The 24,380-nt window shown below is 46.7% G+C and overlaps 2 protein-coding genes and 1 long non-coding RNA gene across 3 annotated transcripts; 1 reads left to right on the forward strand and 2 right to left on the reverse strand.

The window, feature by feature from the left end:
• The first annotated feature begins 260 nt into the window (after positions 1–260).
• stmn2b (stathmin 2b) lies at positions 261–9,241 on the forward strand. The gene is made up of 5 exons (XM_086136551.1): positions 261–426; positions 5,761–5,856; positions 6,424–6,596; positions 6,823–7,014; positions 8,473–9,241. Exons 1-5 carry the CDS (start codon positions 408–410, stop codon positions 8,530–8,532), a joined length of 540 nt encoding a protein of 179 aa, XP_085992677.1. The 5' UTR covers positions 261–407; the 3' UTR covers positions 8,533–9,241.
• On the reverse strand, positions 2,680–6,860 carry LOC147191113 (uncharacterized). Its single transcript, XR_015103691.1, has 3 exons — positions 6,724–6,860; positions 6,399–6,629; positions 2,680–3,256 (listed from the first exon to the last, which is right to left on the reverse strand). It is a non-coding gene; the product is annotated as an uncharacterized LOC147191113 (long non-coding RNA).
• A 761-nt stretch (positions 9,242–10,002) lies between the features above and the next one.
• Positions 10,003–14,664, reverse strand: hey1 (hes-related family bHLH transcription factor with YRPW motif 1). The gene is made up of 5 exons (XM_086137553.1): positions 14,487–14,664; positions 13,449–13,524; positions 13,281–13,364; positions 13,108–13,189; positions 10,003–11,734 (listed from the first exon to the last, which is right to left on the reverse strand). The coding sequence occupies exons 1-5, from the start codon at positions 14,561–14,563 to the stop codon at positions 11,136–11,138; spliced, it is 918 nt and encodes a 305-aa protein (XP_085993679.1). The 5' UTR covers positions 14,564–14,664; the 3' UTR covers positions 10,003–11,135.
• Positions 14,665–24,380: the final 9,716 nt, after the last annotated feature.

Genomic DNA, 24,380 nt, shown 5'->3' on the forward strand with positions numbered 1-24,380 from the left:
GGCCAAGAGAAAAGCGACCAAGTGAAGAGAAGACATGTTGGGAATAAATAAACATAATTTTCCTGCCTGCGTGTTGTCGTATATATAGGGGCACTTAGACCGTATAAAAGTACAAAACAAAAAGCAGTCATTGAACTGCATGTCATAAAATGTGGGATATCTGATTGTACCTGACACTTGTCTCACTTCAGATAACCGAACACGAATCTAAGGAGGTGCCTGCTTTTATTCTGAAGGACTGGGTGGCACACGCACCCCTTCACCACCTGCTTCCTGTCGCTCATAACGGAGCAGCAGGCGTCCCGGCAGCCCCCCTTTCTCTCTGCTGACTCAGTTCCTTCGCAGCAGTCCTGCCCATCCCCGACAACGAGCAGCAGCAGTATCCTCCTCCGCCCAGCAGCGCAGAAATGGCCAAAACCGCAATTGGTGAGCCTTTGGATTTCTCTTATCATGACGGCGATGCGCATTGCATGTATGCATGAGGATGTTGGGGATGCGGCGACACCCATAGCACCCAAAAGGATGCTGAGGGGAGGTTGAGTGGCAACAGCTCTGCATACGTTGCACATCCATAACCCAAATTTCCGTGTTAATGTATTTTTTTTTGGAATTGCTGATTTAGAATTTGCATGCGACACCTTTTGTCTCCTCCTGACTGATAATCCAGACGAGGCACGAGTCAGTCGGTGACCCATATTTTATTAATTCATCAAACAAATCAAGGTGAACTATTTTTATGTACATTTTTTTTGCCCTTAGATGGGCGTTGCGGCACCGCCACCTGCCCCGTATTGCCTGAGTCACGGCCGCGCAGCATAATGCAGAGCCAGCGACCCCACCCAACATAGCTGGTGTACCCCCCCCCCCCCCACACACACATATCCTCCCCCCTCAGCTGCCACTCCCCACCCTCCTTATCCTCATCTGAGCTCAGCAGCTTCGCATCCTGCCCTCCTAATTGCAATTGTGCTCTTTTATGTTGCTGTGTCCGTTCTGTTTTACGAACGGGGGGTTTCGCTTGTGCAAGGATGCATGATAGGGTGTCATATTTTTGTTACCGACTGGCGAAGATGTTTTCAAATCCATCAGTAAGGTGCGATAATGTACAAAATCGAATACGGTAGTGATGTGTTTTAGGCCTCGGCATTCATTTTAGGCTCGTGCAATTAGCATTAGCAACACCGTGATGAATTTGAAAAGCGCTGGTGTCTGAACTGCTCTTGTTAGTGTTCTGCTTGAAGAGGCGCTTGATGGATGGGGGGGGGGGGGGTGCGCGCAGACAGACAGAGAAGAGGGGGCGCCGGTGTCCCTGACCATTTATATATTTATTTGCCGCCACCCTCCTTTCTTCCTCTCATCTTGGCTGAGCCTAGAAGGTCGAGAATGGCGAGGGTAGGCCATGTTTCGAGCTCCTCGTCATTGTTTCACTTTAATTTTTCAATACTGTGGGTTGACTACAAAGCGGTGCGCCTCTGTGGTTTAAAAAGCCACGCGCCCCTTTCAACATCCCGACAGGTTGTAGACTTGAAAGTGACTTGTCTATTCCCCTATGAAACACACGACGTTTGGCATCTTAACATTCTGGAGAATCGGAAGGGGTGCGATCTTATCACAAACAATATCCACGCTCCCTTCAACATCCCAACAGAATGTAGATGAAAAAGTGGTGCGTTCATGTCCCCGATAAATTCTGACAGAGTCCAGATCACCAAATTGTGCGTCCCTCCCGGTGATCAACCCCCATTCAACATCATGACAGATTGTCCACTAAATCCTTCCAGATTCCAGACTACAAAGTGGTGCGTACATGCCCATAATAAAACATTCACCGCTTCAATAGCTTGACAGATTATCGACTACAATTTGGTGGATCCATCTCCCTTTGACATCCTGACAGAATGTCGACTTAGAAAGTGCGGCACACTCCCCTCCAGCAGCCCAACAGATCGCAACGCATCCATCTCGCCAATGGGCCGCACACCCCTCCCAGTGCTCCTACATCCTAATACGCCACGGCACCCCTTCCAACATCGCACCAGAGCATTACTTAGAAAGGCGAGTTCATCTCACTAATAAACAGCGCACCCGCTCCAACATTGGACAGAATGCAGACAAGAAAAAGATCCATCCGTCTACCTAAACAAGCCGCTCTTGGAAAATGTCTAAAATGTCTCGTATGCTATGTTATGACCTCAAATTATCTTTTGGGGTTTTTTTAGTGCGAGGATAAGAAAGTGGAGCTTTTTCTCTATCTGTGTGATAATGTGTTTTCACTTCTGTGACACAAAGCAAAACGTCTGTGGTTATGGGGGCACCAGTTTCATGAGGCGGATGATAATTGCTGCTTCGCCCTAAAGAGAATTAGACCGATACTTCCTCGAGCAGCCACTGGGTTTTATTTTGAATCGTCTCCATCATTACGACACACTCGAGACTCCAAAGCGCTGTGTTCCATATTCCTCAAAAGCGTCTGTTTCCTGTCCACTGTCCAATTAGGTGTGGTCATGAAGCTCCAGACCCCCCCCCCCCCCCCCCCACGACAACCCCTCCCGGTTCGCCTCTGGTCCCCCACTTTTTTTTTTTTTTTTGTCGCAGCCGTGCATTTGTCAGCGAGGTTCTCTAATCAATGGCGCACACGCCCATGACCGGCTGGGATGACAATTGCTCTTGAAAAGCAGCCTGAGAGGAATTGATGAGGTCATTTTATAAGGAGAGGGAAGGCGACTTACGTTATTGCCAGTTCGCCACCACGAAGTACATCCGATTGACAAGAAACCGGATACGTATTCATCACGGTGAGGCACGCGAAAAAAAATTCAGTGAGTCAAAGGTCCATTTATCGCGGTTGTTCAAAACGTCCTTTTCATTTAAATTAAACAAACGTACAAAGTGAAACGTAACCAATGAGTTTGCTGTCGAGTTAGCAACATTTACACGGTGACCATTTCACTTCCTGAATGGTATTCTTATTGTGAAAGTCAGACAGAGCTCAATACTTCCGGTGACTTTGAAATCGCTCCGCAAAACTCTCACTCATAAACATCACGTCAAAACGCTCGCACAGGAACGCGCAGTTCACTCATTACTTAATTGCGTAGCGGGCGCAGAGCAAATGTGACTTTGTGCTGATGTACGACTCGAAGCTCTCAGTGGGGAAAGGCAGGGACCCGGAATACATCTGTCGACCAATCGGGACTTCCTCCTTGGCGATATTTTTGACGAGCTGTTGGGTTCAGGTGATGGATCGAAACCGGAACTGTGGAGCAGCACACAATAACAACTTGTGTTCTCTGGTGGCGAGTGCCTGGGCCCCTCTGAGGGATTAAAAAGCCCCAGTGGGACTCCCATCAAAACCCTCGAGGTCTCCTCTTGGATCGAGATCAAGCGAAAGCACTTTCCAGCGGCAATTAGCAGACCTTGCCATTTCTTCCCAATTTTGCAGCCTTGTCAATGTGTCGTGAAGCAATGCGCACGTCCACAACAGAGGTCCCGGCGCTCACTGAGGCAGATCATTTGAGATCAGTGCTTCCGGAGCTAACTGACAGCTTCCAAGATTGGAGCCACGAGGGTTTCACGTTTAATGGCAAAGCATCAAATTTGGGCACCAGACTCCACTTGCAAACGTTCAATCTTGTGTCGTTGTTCATTTGTCTCAGATCGTCACGTACATTTTTGTGTTCTTCGGGTCATTTGCATTGGTTCAGGAACACGGGAAAAGGTCAAAATACCACAAAAATGGCACCATCAACCACAAGAGCAGATCTGTGCATTTCCAGCAGTGCTGTGAAAATGTGTTTGCCCCCTTCCTAATTACAGTGTTCTTTGCATATTTATCACATACAAAGGTTTTGGCCCATCGAACCAATTCACACAGAGACAACCCAAGGCAATACAAAATCCAGTTCTGAAATGCTAATTTAATCTATCTGGGCACAAAAAAAAATCCCAAATTATATGTCCTTATGTGAAAAAGTAATTGCTCCCATAGTTAAATCACAAAGTAATTGTGCCTAACGACAGTTTTGGGGACCCCAAATTCAATTTCACAGGCAACACCCAAGCACAACATTTGTTGAATCAAGAAATCACATAAATGGAATCTGTCAAAGTGAAGCTGCTTTGCTACCTCAGGCCCAGGACAACTTGCTATGATTGATGTGTCAATGAGTTCTGCTGTCGACCAGAAAATCTTCAAGGAGAAGGTCCAACAATCAGTTTGCGGCCTCAAACTCACACTTTCTTGGATATTTCTCCATGTGATATTAAAATTGGTTTGATGAACTGAAACCTTTGGGTGTGATAAATATACAAAGAACACAGAAATCACTTTGTTCACAGCACTGTATGATTTTGTGTCTCCTGTCACAATGATTTTTTGGGGCGGATGGTCAGTGGTTGAATTCCCTTGGAGAAAGCAGTTCAGGTATCATATTCACTTTTTCCATACTTTGTGTACAGCGGGGGTGGGCAACCTACAGCCACGTGAGCGCATTTAATCCGGCCTGCCATGTAACTGTCAAAACAAAGGAAATCTTATTAAAACACAGCAAAAAACTTCAATCCACAAATCCTATCATATCATAATAAATGTTGCTTTTGTCCGAATTTTTCCACATGTACACGTATGTGGTACATATGGTTCTCAAAAGACAACCCCCAACGGTCCATCATGGGAAAAAGGCTACTTGCCGTTGATATACACACTCATTGGCCACTTCATTAGGTACCCCCGTATCCTGTCAGGATTACATTCTGGTCCGGTGAACTCCCAAGGAGGAAGATACAGTTACAACTATGGACGCGGCCTAAATTTTTACCACCCCCTCCCCACCCCTTCCACGCACACACAAATTTACTGCCCTACTTTTCAACAACCTATGTCAACAGTTTCTCAGCGTATAATGAAACATCATATTAAAATTGAATAGATGATCATATTAAAAGAAATAATTTTCAATCAATCAATTGAGACTCCAGGCGGCCCGGTAGCCAGTGGTTAGCGCGTCAACCTCACAGTGCAGAGGTACCGGGTTCAATTCCAGCTCCGGCCTCCCTGTGTGGAGTTTGTGTGTTCTCCGCGGGCCTGCGTGGGTTTTTTCCGGGTCCTCCGGTTTCCTCCCACATTCCAAAAACATGCATGGCAGGCTGGTTGAACACTCTAAATTATCCCTTGCTGTGATTGTGAGCGCGGATGGTTGTTCATCTCTGTGTGCCCTGCGATTGGCTGGCAACCGGTTCAGGGTGTCCCCCGCCTACTGCCCCGAAGACAGCTGGGATAGGCTCCAGCACCCCCCGCGACCCTTGTGACGAGAAGTGGATCGGAAAATAGATGGATGGATTTTAGATTCTTTTTCGAGGCCTGATGCAAATATTTTGTAACATTTTTGATTCGACAGTGCAGCAAAGCTCTCAAGTGTGCCTAATAAAGTGTCTCAGGTGATCAAACAAGGGCTCTGTGGAGAGCGTATCAGCTTCATAATTATGCATAAGCCGGTTCATAATGTTACTATTTGCAGAGCAGCTGAGAGGCAAAATAATCATAAAAGGGTATGGGCCCATTAATAAATGCAAATGAAATCAAACAGTCCTCTGTGGAAGATGCCGGCAGCATCAAAACAACAGCAAGAAAGACAAAGCGCGCGGTTTTTATTTTATGTTATTGATGTGTGATGACGTGACAACATGAAAGTGCTCATGGGGGGCAATGGGGGGGGGGTGTTCATGAAATTCCGTCCGTTCATCCTGTTTTTGCCTCGGCAGCTTACAAGGAGAAGATGAAGGAGATTTCCGTCTTCTCGCTCATCTGCTCCTGTCTCTACCCCGACAGCCGCAAAAAGACCCTGGGAGACTTTGAAGGTAACATGGAAGCTTGCTTGTGCATCACTCACGACCAAGATCAGGAGATGTTCACTCAAACGTGCAAGATCACGAAAACGACGATTCAAGCAGCATTTTCATAAACGGAATAACGTAAAAATAAACAGGCTTAAAAAAAACCGAACACTAACTGAAACTACATATGTTTTATATAAGTAGTAGTGGAATAGTTTTTGATTTTCTACTGTAGTTAGTTTTTAGGTATGTTTTTCGATTCAGTCACTCTTAGTTTTTTTAAGGATTCATTTAGGGTTTTTTTTTATTTTGCCACAGATGGATTATTTCTTGAGTGTAAAAAAAAAACAGGTCACAAAGTATTGTGTAATAAAATATACGACAATCGCCCAACAACTGTTTGACCTTCCGTCTTCATACATTTTAAATGAACCCCCGAAAGCTCACGTAGTAGATTAACTGACAAAGATGAAACCACAGCACATATGCCCTATAATTATCGTTAGTTTTCTAAACATAAGATGTAGTTTCGGTTAATTTTCATGAATATAAAAGTGAACACCTACTGAAGCGAGCCTTGTCGTTTGCCAGAGTTGGACATCAAGCCGATCAACAAGCGCGCGTCGGGCCAGGCCTTCGAGATCCTCCTGAAGCCGACGTCGCCCGTGTCCGACACTGCCCACTGCGTCACCTCGCCCCCCAAGAGGGACATCTCCCTGGACGACATCCAGAAGAAGCTGGAGGCCGCCGAGGATCGCAGGAGAGTAAGCGCCTTCTCGTCATCCCTTTTTTTTTGCCTGCCAGCAAACAGACAGCTACAATCAAAAAAAAGACCACAAAACTATGTGAGAGCGAAATATGAGGCCCGCGCGTAAAGCCGAGTTAGCTCACCCGAGACCTCAGAGGCTCAGATTTGGTTTTATGGGTTGGACTGCTTTGCTGTGAGCGTGGCTCCTAGTTTAGTGATGCGATTTGTGCCGGGGGCGTCAGTCTCAGGAAGCGCAGGTGCTCCAGGCGCTGGCGGAGAAGCGCGAACACGAGCGCGACGTGTTGCTGAAGGCCATGGAGGAGAACAGCAACTTCAGCCGCATGGCCGAGGAGAAGCTCCAGCTGAAGATGGAGCAAATCCAGGAGAACCGCCAGGCCTACCTCGACGCGCTCATGGACCGCCTGCACCAGAGGGTGAGCGCTCCAAATTCTTCCTAATGTCAAAAGCCGCCACTTGAGCGTCTTTGGCCAGAGGTCTGAGAAATGAAACACTGCCCTCTACTGTCAACTTTAGCGAAATACAAAGTGCCGGCGCACCATAGCCTCTTTGTGACAGTGTGTTGCAAACTCGGTGATATTCAACTTACATTAAGATCACAAGAGTAGACGAAGAATGTTTCGATTTAAATATATTATTATAACTTATTTTTCACAGATATGTGCCTGTGCGTATTGTAATGCCCTTCAATGCGGAAAGAAGGATGCACGCAGTCGCCGATGTAATCTGTCGTGTTTTTTTAAATAGACAAAAAGAGCAATAACACACACATTCATAGGAGTTGCTGTTAGCCACAACTCACGCCCAACTCCACACTCAGACTAACCGCCGGAGCCAAAATTCCCCCAACGTGGCCCCTGCCCTGTCTATGACGTTACACAAATACAAGAAACCGATATTACAGTATATATTACGTGTAGGGAACGTCGCTTGAGTGAATATTCGTTATTCCTGGAGAACCGTGTCTATTTTCTTGCGGCCTGTCAATAGAGTTTTACATTCTATGTTCGCATTAAGAATGTTTTGTACTTTGTATTTAAATTCGCCATATGTGAAGATCTTTTTGTTCTATCAACACTAACTGAATTGTCAATATACAGAAAGGCAGACCTTCGTCTTCAAGTCAAACCCAAAGTCACAATTACGTTCCGATTGTAAGCTTACGTTATATTATTCATTATCATTTTATGTTTGGGCAGCATATTATTTCATGTTAAGCATACCTAAATTATATTCTGTTGTTTAATAATTGCTTAGACATGTTTTTATGTCGATAGGTTCTGATTGGCTATTAAAGTAAGAGAAGCAGGAAGTGATTTTAGTTACGAGAGTTGTGTTCTCGAACGTGCTGCGGTGCAGACGTCTTTTTAATAAAACTGCATTAAAGGATTCAATCTCTCCTTTTGTCATTCGTAAAGAAGAGCTATCCACTAAAAACAACGAACCCCTCAACTTACACGATTAATCGCCGAGCCCGCGCAGTTCTTTGCCCTTTCTCTGACAATACCTATCGGTACTAAAATACAATTAGATCATTTGAGCAGTGTATTTTGTGTTCAATTACAATACGTTTGACCTTAATTTTCCACATTAATGGCACTTTTCCTCAAGTTTCATTTAATTACAGTAACCCGATCAATCTAAAATGAAAAAAAAAAACGGAAAATACGTCAAGTTTGACCACATTTTCATTATGCGACAAAAGCTAACTCAATTTGACTTTATGATAGCTCCCAAAATGTTTTGTGGCCCCAGTTGCACCCTGGGGCGGCCGAATCTTCTGACGCAGGGAAAGGGAGGACTGGGAAACCAAATCACTTCGGGTTGGACTAACATGTGATGACTTGCGTTCCCCCCCCCCCCCCCCCCCCCAGGAGAGGCACGCTCAGGAGGTGCGCAGGAACAAGGAATTGAGAGAAGAGGTGACAGCGTGAAGAGCTCCCTACTCACCTCCAACCGCCCCCCCAGGTCTTTCGTGTCCACTCAACAAACTTCCGCCCTCCTCCCCTGGGTCCTAGTCCCTACCTACTATTTAAACGCCACCAATTCCTTCCTCTTTTCCATACAACCACAGAGCATTCCAAGACCGAGGCGCACACGCGGGAGGGTTTTGGTGGAAGTCTCATTAATAATCACAAAAAACAAATCGGCCACTCTTCTCAACAACAACAAAAATGGAATCTGATTGCCAGTAAGCAACAGCGGTGGTGTAAATACCTTTTTTCCTTATATCCAGTACAAATAGTATCGATTGTAGTCTGCCATTTTTTTTGTCATTACGTTTATTTTTGTTGTTGCTTTGTGGCTTCGATGTTTTGGTGGTGCGTTTGCAAGCTCCCCCTTTCCGTCCCGCTAGTTAGCATTTATTGCTAAGCTAACGCATAGCATCCCTAATCTCTTTCTTGGTCAGTCACACGCGTTTAGCATAGCACACAGCTAATTAGCATTTAGCAACGCTGCAGAAGACAACAAACTGGAATCCTGCCATCCCATCTTCTATCAAGCCTGAGGACGAACCCCGTTAGTTGGTCCCATTTCACGTGACTTGATGACCGTGTGTGTGTGCGTGCGCGCGTGTCTGCATTAATGTACATTTTTGTCAATCAAGCTGTGGTTAATAAAGATTTGGGGTTCACTGAAGAACATGGCCTCACTGTGATGATGTGGGATGCTTTGGATCATGAGCTGTTTTTTTTAATGATCTTATAATTTATTGCGTACCACGTCTAGCCACATGGCGGTGACAAAGCTCAGGTTTTCAAAATAACCCCGTCAGACAATGGTAATAGTGTAACTATAACAATCAGAATTGATTGTTCATTTAACATTTTAAACCACCATGGAGCTACAGCCAGACCACAACTGAAAATGTGTCATAAAATAATATAATTATGCTTACGTTAGCCGAAGTTTTTGTTTTAAAGTGTTTTCCCTCATCTAGTTTGGTTCCCACTTGATTATACTGAGCAAATTGGTAAACAGAACTCCCAAATCGTTTATGACGTAGGTTTACCAAATGAGTTGGCCGGTCACATCTCTGGAAGCCGTTCCCACACGGCGCTCGAGGAGTGGGGGGTGCTTGGTGGGCTGCCAGGATATCCCCTCCTTGTTAATGGCTTCCTGTGTGTCAAACACACACAACGACAACAACACACACACACACACACACACAAACTATTACACTCATCACAAAGACATTGATTCATCAGAGCCTGTTTATTAAAAGGAAGTGGTGCCAGTGCGCCTCCAGGGGGTGTGCCACAAACCGAAATTTTGACGTTATCGGTTATAGCAGTTCGTTTTTTTGCTTTTTTTTTTTTTTTGAAGGTACGCCAACATCTGTTGGGATATTGAACCGGGTGTGTGGCGTGAAAAGTTGTCAGAAATCCAGATAAGCCCACAGATAATTCAGAGCTTTTTTATTTAGGGTGGTTGTCATGAGCAATAAGAAAAACCTCAAAAACGGCGGTGCGAACACACCTATTGTCACGGTGCGTGGTGATGGTGGACCCCAAAAAACAGGCAGCCAAAGGATTGCCTCGCCAGGGAACAAGAACGAAAAGCGACGGCAACCCTTGCCTCGCCGGGAAACATGAACGAAAACCGACGGCAACCCTTGCCTCGCCAGGGAACAGTAACGGAGAGCAGCGGCAACAGATCTGAATGTAGTGTCGGAAGGAAAGGGGGTGCGATCTGCATCTGTTGCTTGTGTCAAACTAAATCAAACAAAACACCTGGTTGGGCTTATTCCATGCCATAAACTGCTCTCTAAAGAAGCGGGGTCCACCCTCACCCCACACCAACACTGGGCTGTTTCAGGTCCAAACAACGGGCTTGTGTGCAAAGGGGTGCATGGCTGGCTGTGGGTGGTTTACGCCTTGTTTTCTTGCATTGGAACTTGATAGACGATCGCTTGACCCTCTGGAAAAGTTGTTCCCGACTGCCAAATGACTGAGGGAAAAATTTTGGGTGGGAAGGCACAGACATTAATCAATACAGTAAATCCCTCTTGTTGCACACCTCTCCCTGTGCACCCCTTCTACGTGACACGAGAATCAACGAGAGGGTCTTTGGCATTGAGAAACAACATAGCGAGACCGCTAGACGGGTGGAAATGAGGGGAAAGATGGTGGCTAGATGGGGATCGGCATGGGTAGAGTGAATGGATGATACTTAGAGAGGGTGGGTGACGGCTAGACGGGTTGAAGAATCGGATGGATGTTACAGACTTGAGACAGGTGAAGACCAGAAGGGATGCGGGGAGGAAAGAAAATCCATGACAAATAAAGGTTACTGATAATGAGTTGCAAAAAATATGGAGGCAAGAGGAAATGGGGGACAGATAGGCTGGAACTGGAAGAGGATGGCAAAAACAGGGGATGGAGAACGAATTGAAGGGACAGGCGTGGCTAGATGGGGTTGGAGACGGGGGGCGGGGGGTGGTGAATGGGGGCTAGAATTGGTAGAGGGGGAATAGAAAACAATTGAGAGATAAATCTTGGACGAGTCCAGCTCATCACGAGTCTTTTTTGGGCAGTCAAAAAGCTCCAATCTCCATTCCCCAAGGTCTGTAAGGTTTGCCCACGGGGGGAACCGTCGGGGTTGGCGAGCTGAGGGTGGCAGCCGTAGTGGGGGAAATGAGCGGGAATGCTCCGAAGGGGAAGGGGAACGCCGAGAGGAGATGCTTGGTTGTTGATGAGGACACCAAAGCGGGGTGCAAGACGGTCCCGGCGGGGGTCCTTCGCACACTGGGTGGCAACTGTTCTGAGTGAGGGGTCGCGGTCCCGCTTCGCCTGCCGCTGGGATGAGTCTCAGCAGACGGCGATGACGAAGCAGAAGAGGACGGCGAGCGGGGGCTGCTACTTCCGCAGCGGGGCAACCCGGCCACGAGCAGGGGGTGGGACATGTGGGCGGCCGGCGAGGCGAAGGCGGAACCCCACGCCGCCAGGTGGCCCAGTCCCGAGTGGGCCTCGCGCTGGCTGGCATAGTTGTTCAGGTGTGACATCAGCCGGATCTTCAGGGGGTCGGCGTTGTCCAGACCTTCCATGACGCTGAGGTAGCGCGCCGTCTCCGCCAGGCACTCCCGGAAACCCAGACCACGGTAATCCATTGCTAGGGCGTGGGCGTCGAAAAAGCCTGAAGAGGGTTATAGGCGCTTCAATTAGTCTCCACACGCAACCCAAGTCCCACCTCCATGAGTGGAGGCATACAAAAACTAAAGCCCCCATTCAAAACAAGTTTACCCAGAAAACAATGCAACAAGCCTGTCTGACCCATTTCGGTGGGTCATGTCACCCACCCTTCGACATATCGCATGTTGACTCATTCAGTACCAACCAATTCTGGACCAAGTCTGAAAAGACGTTTAAACACGTCTTTGGGAGTGAATGAGTTAAAGGGAACGGGAACCGCCACATCGCAACCGTTTTACCCAGAAATTGAAACCCTTTGGGTGGGTGTCTACTACTCAACAAGGAACCATTTTGGTGGGAAAAGCAGCCACTTAAGCCAATGTGCCTAAATGGCATAAGGCCGTTTAGGCACGTTGGCTTGGTTGTTTGTTTATTGAACATAAAACATATACGGTCATAATTTGACAGAAAATAAAGTAAATAAAATTGTATAAAGGAAAGAGAAATCAGTCATCAATCAACACAGTTATTATGTTCGAGGGAGTAGGAAGAAGTAAAAAACTTATCTAGTCCTACCCCGTGTTATGTGTTTATATCTAAGAAATCATTTTTATATCAATCAGAAAAGAAAGAAAGCAAGAAGAAAGAAGTCTCCACTGAGGCTCATACTTTACCCTTAACCGTGATATTTTTACAACTTTTGGTTTGTATCGGGATTTTATACATACACACCCTGGCACTCTTGTGTCAATTTTCTCTTGTATTCATAATGGATATTTCAATACCTTTCTCTATTTATCAACTTAGTTCTGATTTATCCTTATATTTCATGTTTAGAATTGATCATTTTAACTCAGATTGATCTAGGTTGTTTGTACTATTTTTTTGAACTCGGCAAGCGATTTACTCATTTTCAGGTCTGTTTCGAAATTATTCCACAGATTAATACCTTTGATAGATACACTTCTTTGCTTGATGTTTGTTCTTGTTTTGAGTTTTTTTAAATAAGTTGGTGGCTCTTAAATCATAGCTGCTTTCTCGAATTTCGAAAAACTTCAGAATGTTTTGGCAGAGCAGGTTATTGTGTGTTAAGGTGGGTTGGGTAGCACCGCGGCTTGCACCTAAACGGGTAGAGGGAGCGCTTCGATTCCGCATTCAAGCAAATTGTACCCCATAAAACACATCTGTGGTCCCTCCACACGTGCCGCCTCGACGGTGTGGGTAACTTCAATTACAATTCACAGTCAGACCAGACCGTCCATCCAAACCTCAAAACGATTTTGGCGAGGAACTACAACTCGACTAATTTGTCAGAGCTGTTTAATGGATGTCAGGATTTAAAAAGATATATATTTAATACACAAACAAAAGGTGTACCTTTGCCACCGGCCGCATGGAGCATCTTCAGGTGGTCGACGGTCATCTGTAAAATCTCTGCTTTCTCCAATTTGGCCGAACCCTGAAGTGCGCACGGCATGCGCAGGAAATGGCGTAAATATATCCATTCGGAATCGACTAAATTGAATGAAAGGTTTCCAAACAAGACACACCTGCTTTTCGAAGGCGCTCGGCACTAGCCGCCGCAGTTCACTCAGGCTGTTGTTGATTCTGTCTCGCCGACGTTTCTCGATGATCTAATAACAAGGGACAAATCCGCCATTTCAATGACCCGCCCACTTTTTTGCTTTGCTTATTTTAAAACGGCAAATTGGACTCACCCCTCGCCGCCTCTTCCTCGCCTGCACCTGAATGGAAGCGCTTGGTGATGTCGAGCTCAGAGGAGAGCGAATATTCCTGAATAGTAATCACAAAAACAAAGACTTTTTTTCAAGGTGACTCGACAGGCATTCCTGAAAAACACGCCGAATAAAGATGTTAAAAAGACTGGCAAATTGGGCCAACTTTTTTTTCCATCTTAGTCGTATTAAAAGACTTTTTATTCGCCGGCTTATGACTCAGCATTCAGCTCTGCATTTTAGTGATGAATGGTGCTTGCGCCATTTTTTGTAACCGTTTACAGCAGGGGTGCCCAAACTTTTTCGGACCTAAGATCTGCTTTTCGTTCAACCAACCTCCCGGGATCGCCCCTTACCGCGCACGCACACACACACACACACACACACACGCACACGCACGCACACCATGATGAGAAACCAAACACAGAAGCAAGCAATGCACTTTTGCAGCCTGTTGACTATCGTAGCGCTCATTGGATGTTTAGCGCCGATTGGATGTTTAGCGCTGATTGAATGATTAGGGTGCAGTGTACATTAACACAAAAAAATATGTTACTAACATGTACAAAGACACACAAATGTTTTTTGGGGGTTTTTTCTCCTCTACACCTTCCGGATCTAATTGGGACGAGTCCTACATCTACCGGTCGTAATGGGCACCCTTGGTTTACAGCATTGTATAAGAAGCAATGGTACGTTAAACTGTATAAAAGTGGAGTTGAATAATAACCAGAACAATCAAGACGTGATGAAGTTAATTTTCCAAATTGACCATTATTAACTATTGCCGAATAAAAAACTCAAAATAAAAGAGTTCAGAGTTATTTAACCAGAAAAAAACAAGCCATTGTGAAAAGTATTACCTGAATAACGACCACAAAAATAAAGACGTCGTCAAGTTAAGTTTTTAAACTGAGTCGACGGGTAATCCCTTTTGAAAAGTACGTTGCAGTTCTAAAGTAATTTCTCAAGGTGAGTCCAGTCAGTGTGTGGCGACGAAGCAACGAGAAACCAACGTACCCGCTCTCATCCGCGCTGTCCTTCTCCACCTCGATGGCTTCGTCCAGCTCGCTGTCTGACAAGGTGCTCCTCTTCATCGCGTCCGCGCTGCTCGTCGTCGTCGCGATAAGGAGCTCAATCGCCAATATCGTAATCCTCCGCCAGCGTGTGCTTGCGAGTTGCTTGTGGCTGCCTCGGCGTTTTCACGGCGTCTTTTAAGGGACTGGAGGGTAGGGGACGGCGCAGGAGGGCGGGATTGCCCCGGAAGCAGCCAATCGGAAAGCGAGCTAGCGTTTTGATTGACGGGCGCGCTGGACACGCGTTTCGGCCAGTCTGAGAGTAGAGACGATCGCGGGAAGTAAGAAGGTCTCACACTTGGAGAAATTTAAAGGTCGGGCTGTGACGTCATGTGTGCGCTGGGTGGGCGCCGTCTTGAAACGAAGCCTGAGGGGGACAGGTAGAAGGGATGACTGCACGGCTTGAAGGACTGGAAGATGTCATGGTGGACGTTTAGAAGTGATTGGGCAGGCCCAGAGGGGTAATTTGGATATTTGGACAATTTCCCCGCTAAATACACTGCAATGGGCTATCAGTCACATAGAGACTGGTTGAGTTAACGAAGACGTGCAGAACAAAAGAGTGATGATGGGATTGGACAGGCAGAGGACATGAGGACGGGTCGATGGGGCGGACGGCAATCGCACAAGGGATTGTTTCAACTCAACGCCACATTCCAACATTGCGTGCACCGAATGAAAGGGGTTGACTATTATTGAAGGTGTATTCAGGTGATGCGTCTTCATCAAAATAGACGATCTTTGGAGAACATTTGACAGCGGTCCAATAGAAGTTAGGTCCTTGGCTGCACCCCCCCCCCCCCCCGCGCCTCCCGCGCCCACCAGCCCTTCTCGGTGTGCTTGGGTGCGCGTCCCAGTGGCCGCAACGTTGGTTGGCCGGCTGGCAGCACGCGTTGGGCCGTGGGAAAGTTCCCCCCGGCCGGCGCCGATATCCAATCAGAGGCCGGCGGGCCATCTCCTCCGGCGCTGCACTGAATGGAGCAATTGCTCGGCGGGGCGACGGGCCGTCTGCTCACGAGCGTGTGAACGTGTAATCCAATACACGCACACACACACACACACACACACACGCACACACACACACACACACACACAGAGGCAGGCAGCCAGCGGAGACGGGAGCGCTGCTGCAGCCAGAGGAAGCCACCGCGTCCCCGACAGCCTCCCCTCCGGGTGCCTCCTCCTCTTCAATGCGATGCAACGACGCCTCGTTGTTTGACAGCCCCAGTGCAGTGTTTGTACACAAGAGGGAGTCTCGTATTACCACATGTGTGTGGGGGGGGGGGGGGGGGGGGTCCATGCAATTACGCACAGTGTTAACGTCCATAGTTCCTGGTCATGTCGTTAGGTATAACCTCAAGATGGTGGTAATTCTCTTCTATCAAAACAAATAGGTTGTAACGTTAATGGCTTGATACAAGTCTGTCTTTCAAGGAGCCCTTGGAAATTTCGAACCCTTAAAAAGTCTGTTTCAAATCAAGATGACTGCCTTTTTTGTGTTTTGGAACATGGTTTCTCTTTCAAATTTGCAGGTGAACTTTCAAACAATCCAGAGGACGGCTGAAACTTGTCAAATGACCCAAAAATGGCCGCTTTCAAATCAAAATGGCAGACTTTTTGTGATTTTTTTAGGCATGACTTGAGACTTTTTTGTGGGTCTACTCCTGCCTAGCAAAGTTCAGGTCGTGATATCAGATTTGCGGGTTGGACTTTCAAACAATTAGATGGACCCCTGAAAAATGACAAAACGATGCTAAAATGGTTGCTTGAAATCAAAATGGCAGATTTCCTGTACATTTTCAAGCGAGGACAGCTGAAACTTGTCAAATGACACTAATATGGCCGCTTTAAAATTAAAATGGCAGACTTTCTGTGATTTTTCAGGCATGACTTCTTGAGACTTTTTTTGTGGTTCTACTCATGGTAGACATGTCTACCAAATTTCACATCGCTTCAGGGGTAGAATTTTCAAAGAGTTGGAGGGACCACAAAAAGGGCCAAAATGGTCTCTTCAAACCAAGATGGCCACTATCCTGTGTCTTTTCCCATAATGCTTTGTGAGACTTTTTTTGGGAGGGTCGACTGATGATCGCCATATGTACCCAATTTCACTTTGTTGAGTAAAAACCGGTTTTGGGGGCTGAATTTTGCAAACAATCAATGGGGGGATTTCGCAGCGAGGGACATTGTTAAAAGTGTCAAAAACGTGAAGCCGCCAAAAACTCACACTTGTGTGGCATGATGCAAAACCTGCAATCTCTAGCACAATAAACACAGGTGTGCATCCACATGTGTGAGTGTGTGTTCAGTGTGCATGTGAGAGGGATGGGGGAAGAAGTGGCAGAATGTCGGTGGTGTGGGGGGGGGGGGGGGGGGACGGTCGCGGGAGGGGGAGGCGCTGAAGTAGCGTTGAGCTCATTTGTTGTATTTCAAGTTCAGCCAGAGTTCCCACGCTGTTATTTTCTGCCCCTCCACTCTTTGTTCTGGCGTCTCATCACATGTTGTGATTAGTCAGGCCGCCCTTTCAAGGGCCACCCTTTGAAGGTGAGGGATGCCCCCCCCCTCCTCCAACCACCACCACCTCTCCACCCTCTGTCTGCAAATCAGGCCACCAACCCAATTGCCCTCCAAACAATGGCGGTTTCTGTGACGCTTTGGCGTCTGGATCTAATCTTGGCTGTCTTTTATTTTGCGCGCTTCAAGGCTGCCCGTGACACATGATGGGCTTTTATTGTGAAAGGCTGTTGTGTGGTAATTTAGCCACACATGATGCGTGCCTCAGTCTTGTCCCATTTTCTTGCAGATTTAACAGAGAAGCATTCGAGCTTGTCCGGTTGCAACAAAACAGGGCTATTCAAACGCCAAATTATTTTCACTCATTATTGACTATCTATATCTATATCTATATGCCACCGTTCAATGCTGCGGTGACGCAATGCTGTGTGGCTCACTTCTCAGAGAGTTCAAGATTGCTCTCGAGTAACCGTCAACACTATAATTTGTGTAATCATGCGTCAAAATAACAGATGGGAACCAGACCGACAGTATGAATTTGTGAAAAGAAAAAAAAAAGGAAATTGACCATATTTGGAGATAGCAAGGTTCCGCCAGACAGCAACGATATGCATCGTCATACAGTATATTCTGTTTGTGCGCGTCGCCGCTCCGTGCGCGAGAAAGTGGCACTTGTTTGAAATTTTTTGAATGAGCGTTACATCCATGATTATTTTCGTTAAGCGTAGCATTTCGCATTTCATGGAAGCTCACGGTCAAATGACCCGAACACGGTCGCTTTAAGTCCAAATTGCGGACAATCTGTGTCTTTTTAGGCATGGCTTTTTTTAAAGACCTTTTTGTGGCTTTACTCATGACAGATATGTCAACCAAATTTCATGTTTCCTAGTCAAATCGAGCTTGCGAGCTGAATTTTCAAAGGACCCATGAAAATGCTCAAATGACCCGACAATGGCCGTTTCCAAGTCTTGAGACTTATTTTTTTGTGGTGTACTCATGATGCACACCCTCCAAATTCCATGTTGCTAATTGAAACTGGTTTCTGGAGCAGATCTGTCAGACCATTTGGAAAAAAAAATAGCAGGTGTAGAATTACGGTTAGCCTTTGTGTAGCTATTCAAATTCTACCTTAACATCAAGCTAGCAGACGTTAGTTGTTATAGGGCTTTAGTTGAACGTTTTGGTAACATACAATATTTAATTCTCTTTTGTTTTACAAAAAATGTGTCCGCCGCCATACACGGGGTTTCGCTACTTGACTCTCCCATGTGGTTTTGGCGCATCTTGTTTGTTTTCCTTTGGACTTCCCCGCAAAATGCTACAAGGTTCTGACTCTGAGGCAGACGACGACGGATGTTTGGGAACCTTAAAAACGTCGAATGCTAATTAAACCCATCTGAGCGGCGATGTTTTGCTACGGGGTGTCGCCACAGGAAGCGCCACGTCTGGACACTTACGTAACTGGTTTCAGTGGCGACAGCCCCCTTCGCGCATCTTAGCGCCCTCATTGGCGTTTCTGATTTGTTGTCAAAGTCAACCGAGCAATTTCATGGCATTTAAAATCGCATCACATCATCACCGATTCTTCCGTTACGACCGATGCGCCAATATTCACGACACGGTGTCTCATCAACCAACCAAAACGCAAGTGACTCGTTAATGCCAACATGCTAATGCTAAAATGGCGGCGCCTGCGGGCAGATGTTCATCAGCTGCAAACAATACGTGGAGGCTGCTTATTGTTTCCCAAACTCGCGCAACCTTGTTGGCCCTGACGGCGAGAGGAAGTGGCGGCTAATTCTGTTTGAGACGTGTGTGAGACACCACACGTTTGTGCGTGTGCGTGTGTGAGCGTGTGTGTGTGTGTCTGAGAGAAACTAGTATTGTCCTTTGTAAATTTGGGTGCTGGGGAGTGCGAAGGGGGACAAAATGTCATTGTTCACCCTTGTCGGTCCCCCCATTGGCGTTGTTAACGGGTGGCCTCACATTAGCGTGCGCACGCGCATACACATTCATGTTAGCATTGAGGAAGTGAAGGAAGTGGCCGAGTTGACACCTCTCATTAGTTTAAGTTATGAAAAAAAAGGGCAAACATGGGCACTGGTAACACTGCTACGATCTTTGAACAGAGATGAGGGCACAATATTTTGTAATTATTTAGTTGAACCCCCCCCCCCCCCCCCCCTCTCCCTTCCCATGGACTATATCCTTGTAAGGGAATTCATGTTTTTTTTCCCCATGGGTTATTATATTCACCATTATAATATTTTGTTTTAAGATAAAAGGAGTCCAGTAAAAGTAGTCGAAAATCTTGATTTAGAAGTTCTTCATTAAATGAAATAATTTTAAATATAAATTCCAATGTAAATTATTCGACTTCTGAATAAAACAATGATAATAATATAAAATAAATATCAGTGCTATGGGTAATCCATGGAATAATATGACAATATAAATGATTATTTTTTTGTCATGATACATTTATTCATAAAAAATGAGCACATTTTTAAAAATTGACATTTTTAATATATTGATTTAAAAATATTGGATTAAAACAGTATGAGTGTAATTATGTTTTTATTTTTGCATCTTAATTTTTATTTCATTTTATATCTTGACATTTAAAAATGGACTCATCAGTTTGACAGTTTCTTAAAAAATGCTGCTTAAAACACTAATAAATAGAAACGTATGTATTGCAACCTTTTTCCTCGTTCTTTGTGACCTTTTTAAGTCCTACGACTTTAAAAAAAAGTCTGAGTGTTCTTTTGGCACCTGTGGAAGTGGAAGTGTGTTACGTTTCAATCGTCACATCTGTGATTTGACTTGAAATGACAGGGAGGTTGTCCCCTTTCTCTGATGTCTCGTCAAATAATCCAGACTCCCGTCTGGTTCATCTGATATGCGCGCTGGGGGGGGGGGGGGGGGGGGGCGGGTCTGGTACCTGACGAGACAGTAGAGATATGAGAGGTGCGGGGGTGAAAACGAGGGCGTCTGGGCGAAACTGAAAGTCACCCAAGAACAAAAGGCCCAGTTTCACTTTTCAACTCGGCTTCACTCACACACACGCGATTATTCGATTCGGCAGCGAGGAATCGATTTGAAATGAACGATTGCCGCTCTTCCCAAGCAACGCTCGTTTCCCGCTGCGAGCGGCGTGCCGAGTCGAAACTTTATTCGACACGTGCGCGTTGACGTCTAATCCGTCACCTTGAGCCGCTAATTCTGTAAGCAGCCTAAACAGCGGCTACAGCTTTTAGCGTTTGACACTTGGCCCGCCGGCCGCGGTGGGAACGGCGGCAGGAGTCAGAAGAAGGAGAAAAAAAAAAATCCTACCCCGCGGCAGCGGTGGCTGCGACGAGGGAGGTCGGCAGTCCTTCTGACCTCGCTAATGGCGGCGGGTCAGGAGTCAGCCGCTGTGACGGGAACGTCTGCGGAGCGCGTGACGAACGCCTGGGAACCAAAACGCCACCCCGTCAGCCCGTCTAACACGTCTCCAATGTGCGCGCCCGCACTCGTGTTTAGCCGATCGAGTTTAGCCGGTAGCTAATACGACAACAAAAACATCCTTCAATCATGCAACCTGCAACCTGATAACACGGTGAGCTGTCCACTGTCGTGACAGCTGTCCATCAAAGGGTTCATTTGTTTCACTTCAGTCACGATCTGATCCGATGAAAAATCGGAATGCGGTTTGATTCACGCCACGATACGACGAGCTATCTGATTCGCTAGCACGATCGCCTTCGCTCGGTTTTCCAGATGCCTCGACTCGCACGACGATGCAATTATGATGCGTGACACGGGCCGCTAAAGCGGAGTGCGATGGCGCGACATCGCATGTCGTCGCCGAAAGCGTTTTACGACTCTTGTCATAAATCATCAAATATGGAGCATTTGATGTTTACTGTTTCTTTGCATGCTGTCGGAGATTTCGAAGAGGAGGGCGCAGTCCTCGAGCGGCCAGCTTGTCTGCCTTCTTCTTCTCCTCCTCCTCTTTCTAAATCTTAAAAGAGTCTTACACCACCCCCCCCCCCTCGCCTTATCCTTTTCCCCCCCATTCCTCTCCTGAGGCTTTGCGTGGACATTTCCCAACAATCCCGACTATTAGCGGAGGCTTGTGATGTCTGATCCAATCTCGCCATGTCCCCCCCCCCCGTCCGTGGGGGCCTAGTGCGGAAAAGGCGGGTCCCCCCCACAAAAAAAGAATGACTAAAATCCCGTCTGATTCTGATTGTGTGACAACGAGCGACGCGTCAAACCGCCTTTGGCTTCTCTTGAAACGACATGTGCTCCCCATATGGACAAACATAACCAGGCACGCACCCACACATTTGCCCACAATAAAGGTGGGCTATCAAGAGTTTGTGTCCCCACATGTCGCAGGACAAGAACACGCGCACACTACACAAAGGCGGTGGGATGGGGCCGGGGGGGCGGCAGGGCTTTGCGGTCACAACCATTAGAGACGAGAATACCACAGGTGGGATGTCAAGGGTTGTGTTCCCAAGCACAGAATGACAACAACAACACACACACACACAGAGTGAGATGTCTTGATTTTTTTTTTTGTCTCCGCAAACACAGAAAGACAACAACATGCACACACTCACACACACACTATCCAGGGAGTGAGTGTCCCCGAGCACAGGAAAACAAGAACGCACACACTCAGAGGAGAATATTGTGGGAGGTGGGACACCGCCTGTGCGTGTGTGCGTGTGTGTGCGTAAATGCAACAGCGGCTGGCGGCCATGGACGCAGCTGTCTGTCTACACTCACACTCACACACACACACACACACACACACACACATACTTGTAGTAGTACAGTGTGCATCTGTGAGAGATCCCCCCCACGACTGTTTCCCATGGAAGGAAAACAAAGACCAACACAAACGCGCACACGCATACACACACACACACACACACACACACGACAATGCACGTAGGCACGCACCAAGATGATACGCTAACTTGTGTCTCAAAGCGCTTGCAACGATACATTCGCGGTAAAAGTGAGTCCCGATTCACTCAACTGGCTTCAACTTGCGACTAAAGTTCCCTTCCGCGATGACGCGGTCTCCGTTACTATTCTTTTCAACGACGACGCATAATGATTCATCGCAAATACAATTCACGATTGAATCCGAAACATTGAGATGTGATTCAATCCGCTGACGAAACGATTCGATGACACGGCTCCCTGCAATAACGATTTTAATCCAATTCACTCGGATTGTAATTCCGATCAAATGACGCCTTCCAAATAACGCTGCAATCAAATTCGCTCTCATCACGACACGAATCGACGATTGACACCAATTACTCAACGGTTGCTCAATTCACATAAACGACGATAGAAAACACTCCGATAACGTTACGCTGGGATTGAATTTGCTCCACTTACGCAAAACAATGCACCTGAATTACAATTCCGATAACGTTAAGTTGGGATTCAATTCGCTCCACTTGCGCAAAACGACGCACCTGAATTACAATTCATCCCAACTAGGGTCAAACGCAACTCGCGACAATGTCAATCATATGCGCTAACATTCACTCGGTTACGTGGGGCTAAGCTAGAAATCCAATTCGGATTTCGGAGATGTGCCGTTCACTCCAACTTCCGACACATCGTTCGTTTGCTTCTGAGTTTTTAGCGATGCAAAAACACGAAGTGGATCTGGCCTGTTTTGACTGGAAGCGTTTGCTTCTTTTTCGCTGGCTTTGATGTTATTAGCCCGCATGTGTGAGTCTTGCTGGCTTTCATGTTTGCGATCCCACATTTGAAGCCGGAGCCAAAGACAGAAAGTCACGTGACGGCCGTACGAGAAACGCTTTGACGTGACTGCGCCGGCAACCGCACATACTTGCTTTGTTGGAGTCTCGCCGCACACACTTGTGGTTAATCGATGCGTGCTTGCGATGAGGCACGCCACTTGCGCAAGACGCGCACGCGGCCCAGACACAAGGAGATAATCAGCCCGGTCAAAATGGAAGGGCAAAAACCCACCGGGAAGGACGGCAAACATCCTTCGTTTTCCCCACGTGAAAACGTCAAACACTGGACAGACACGTTTTCAGAATGACATCGCGTGTGTTTAGCGATGGCCGATTGCCATTTTGGGAGTCGGCTCCAAACTTGGTGGGCGGTTTTCTTATGCGTAGTATCTATTTCTTTTGTCACATAAAAAAAAACGCGATTTACCCTGTAGCTGACGGCAGTATTGAGCTGATTGGTTGCCATGACAACTAAAATATAATTTATTTATTTAAGTGTTTTATGTTTCCATGTGAACCTTTATGTTTTTCTTTAAAGCCTTTCAAGATGCTATTTGGAATGTTTTGTCGAGGATCACTTCCGGTTCAGGGTCACGTGTCGCGGATGGCGAGGAAATTAGGCAGAGAGATCGATATAAAAGAGAATACGAGAGAGACGAAACGATACCGTCTGGTCAACTTCAATTCAGATTATCTACTACTAAAGGGTTAATTTTAGACCTGCACCTTTTGAGAATGAGATCAATCTATGAATATTTTTATGTGTGTACACAAACACACAACAGAAATAAATAAATACGGTTGGTAGGTAACTACTGTTTTGTTCAGTTTGGGCACTCTTGGGTATTAGCAAGATTAGCATGAGCAGGGAAAACCAAATGGGTGGCCGTGCGTGTGGCGTTTTTTTTTTTTGTGAGTGTGTTTGTGGATAACATGCGTGTGGCGTTTTTGTTGATTGACAGTCCAAGGTCTGGCGCTCGCTCACCCGCCACTTCCTGTCACGGCTCTCGTCATTGTGGGGCTCCCTGGACCCTCGCCCCCACCCACCCTCTCACCCCCCCCCCCCCCCCACCCCGCCAGCTTTTTCGAACCTCGCCCAGGGTCCCTCCAAGATCGAGTTGCACAGATGTTCCTTGCTGGCACCTCAATGGGTTGCGGTCGGGGTGACTCTGGGCTTTTTCTACAGAGAGGTTGGGTTTTGGGGTGGGGGTACGGGGGATCAGGACCCCCGAAGCCCGGATGAGAGCTTCCTTTGTGGGATACAAAGAATTGTCTGTGCTGGGAAAGGTCGCCGAGGTGGATGGGAACTTCCAGACGTCGTGGCTCAACTAGCGTGCTAACAGCTAATCAAGCCCGCCTGCAGCTTTTGGTCTTGCTTTTCCACCCGCTTAAAAGTTCACCTGAAATGAAAGCGACAGCGAGCGGCAAAATGTGATTGTATTCCATCAACGTCTAAATCGGTGGAATTATGAAAACGAGTCGTAACATGTGACAGAAACTGCAAGTGAATGTGTACTTTGAACTCACATTCCAATATCTTC

The sequence above is a fragment of the Hippocampus guttulatus genome, chromosome 18 (assembly GCF_054856545.1).
Source record: "Hippocampus guttulatus isolate MCC_2025c chromosome 18, RoL_Hgut_1.0, whole genome shotgun sequence".
In the NCBI taxonomy this organism is placed as follows: domain Eukaryota; kingdom Metazoa; phylum Chordata; class Actinopteri; order Syngnathiformes; family Syngnathidae; genus Hippocampus; species Hippocampus guttulatus.

Coding starts and splice junctions, on each gene's coding strand:
- hey1 (XM_086137553.1), bottom strand. CDS start 14,563: ATGAAGAGGAGCACCTTGTCAGACAGCGAGCTGGACGAAGCCATCGAG. Junction 13,190..13,280: donor CGAGCGCCTTCGAAAAGCAG/GTGTGTCTTGTT, acceptor TGCGCACTTCAG/GGTTCGGCCAAATTGGAGAA. Junction 11,735..13,107: donor CCATGCGGCCGGTGGCAAAG/GTACACCTTTTG, acceptor AACCCTCTTCAG/GCTTTTTCGACGCCCACGCC.
- stmn2b (XM_086136551.1), top strand. Junction 6,597..6,822: donor CCGCCGAGGATCGCAGGAGA/GTAAGCGCCTTC, acceptor CGGGGGCGTCAG/TCTCAGGAAGCGCAGGTGCT. Junction 7,015..8,472: donor TGGACCGCCTGCACCAGAGG/GTGAGCGCTCCA, acceptor CCCCCCCCCCAG/GAGAGGCACGCTCAGGAGGT.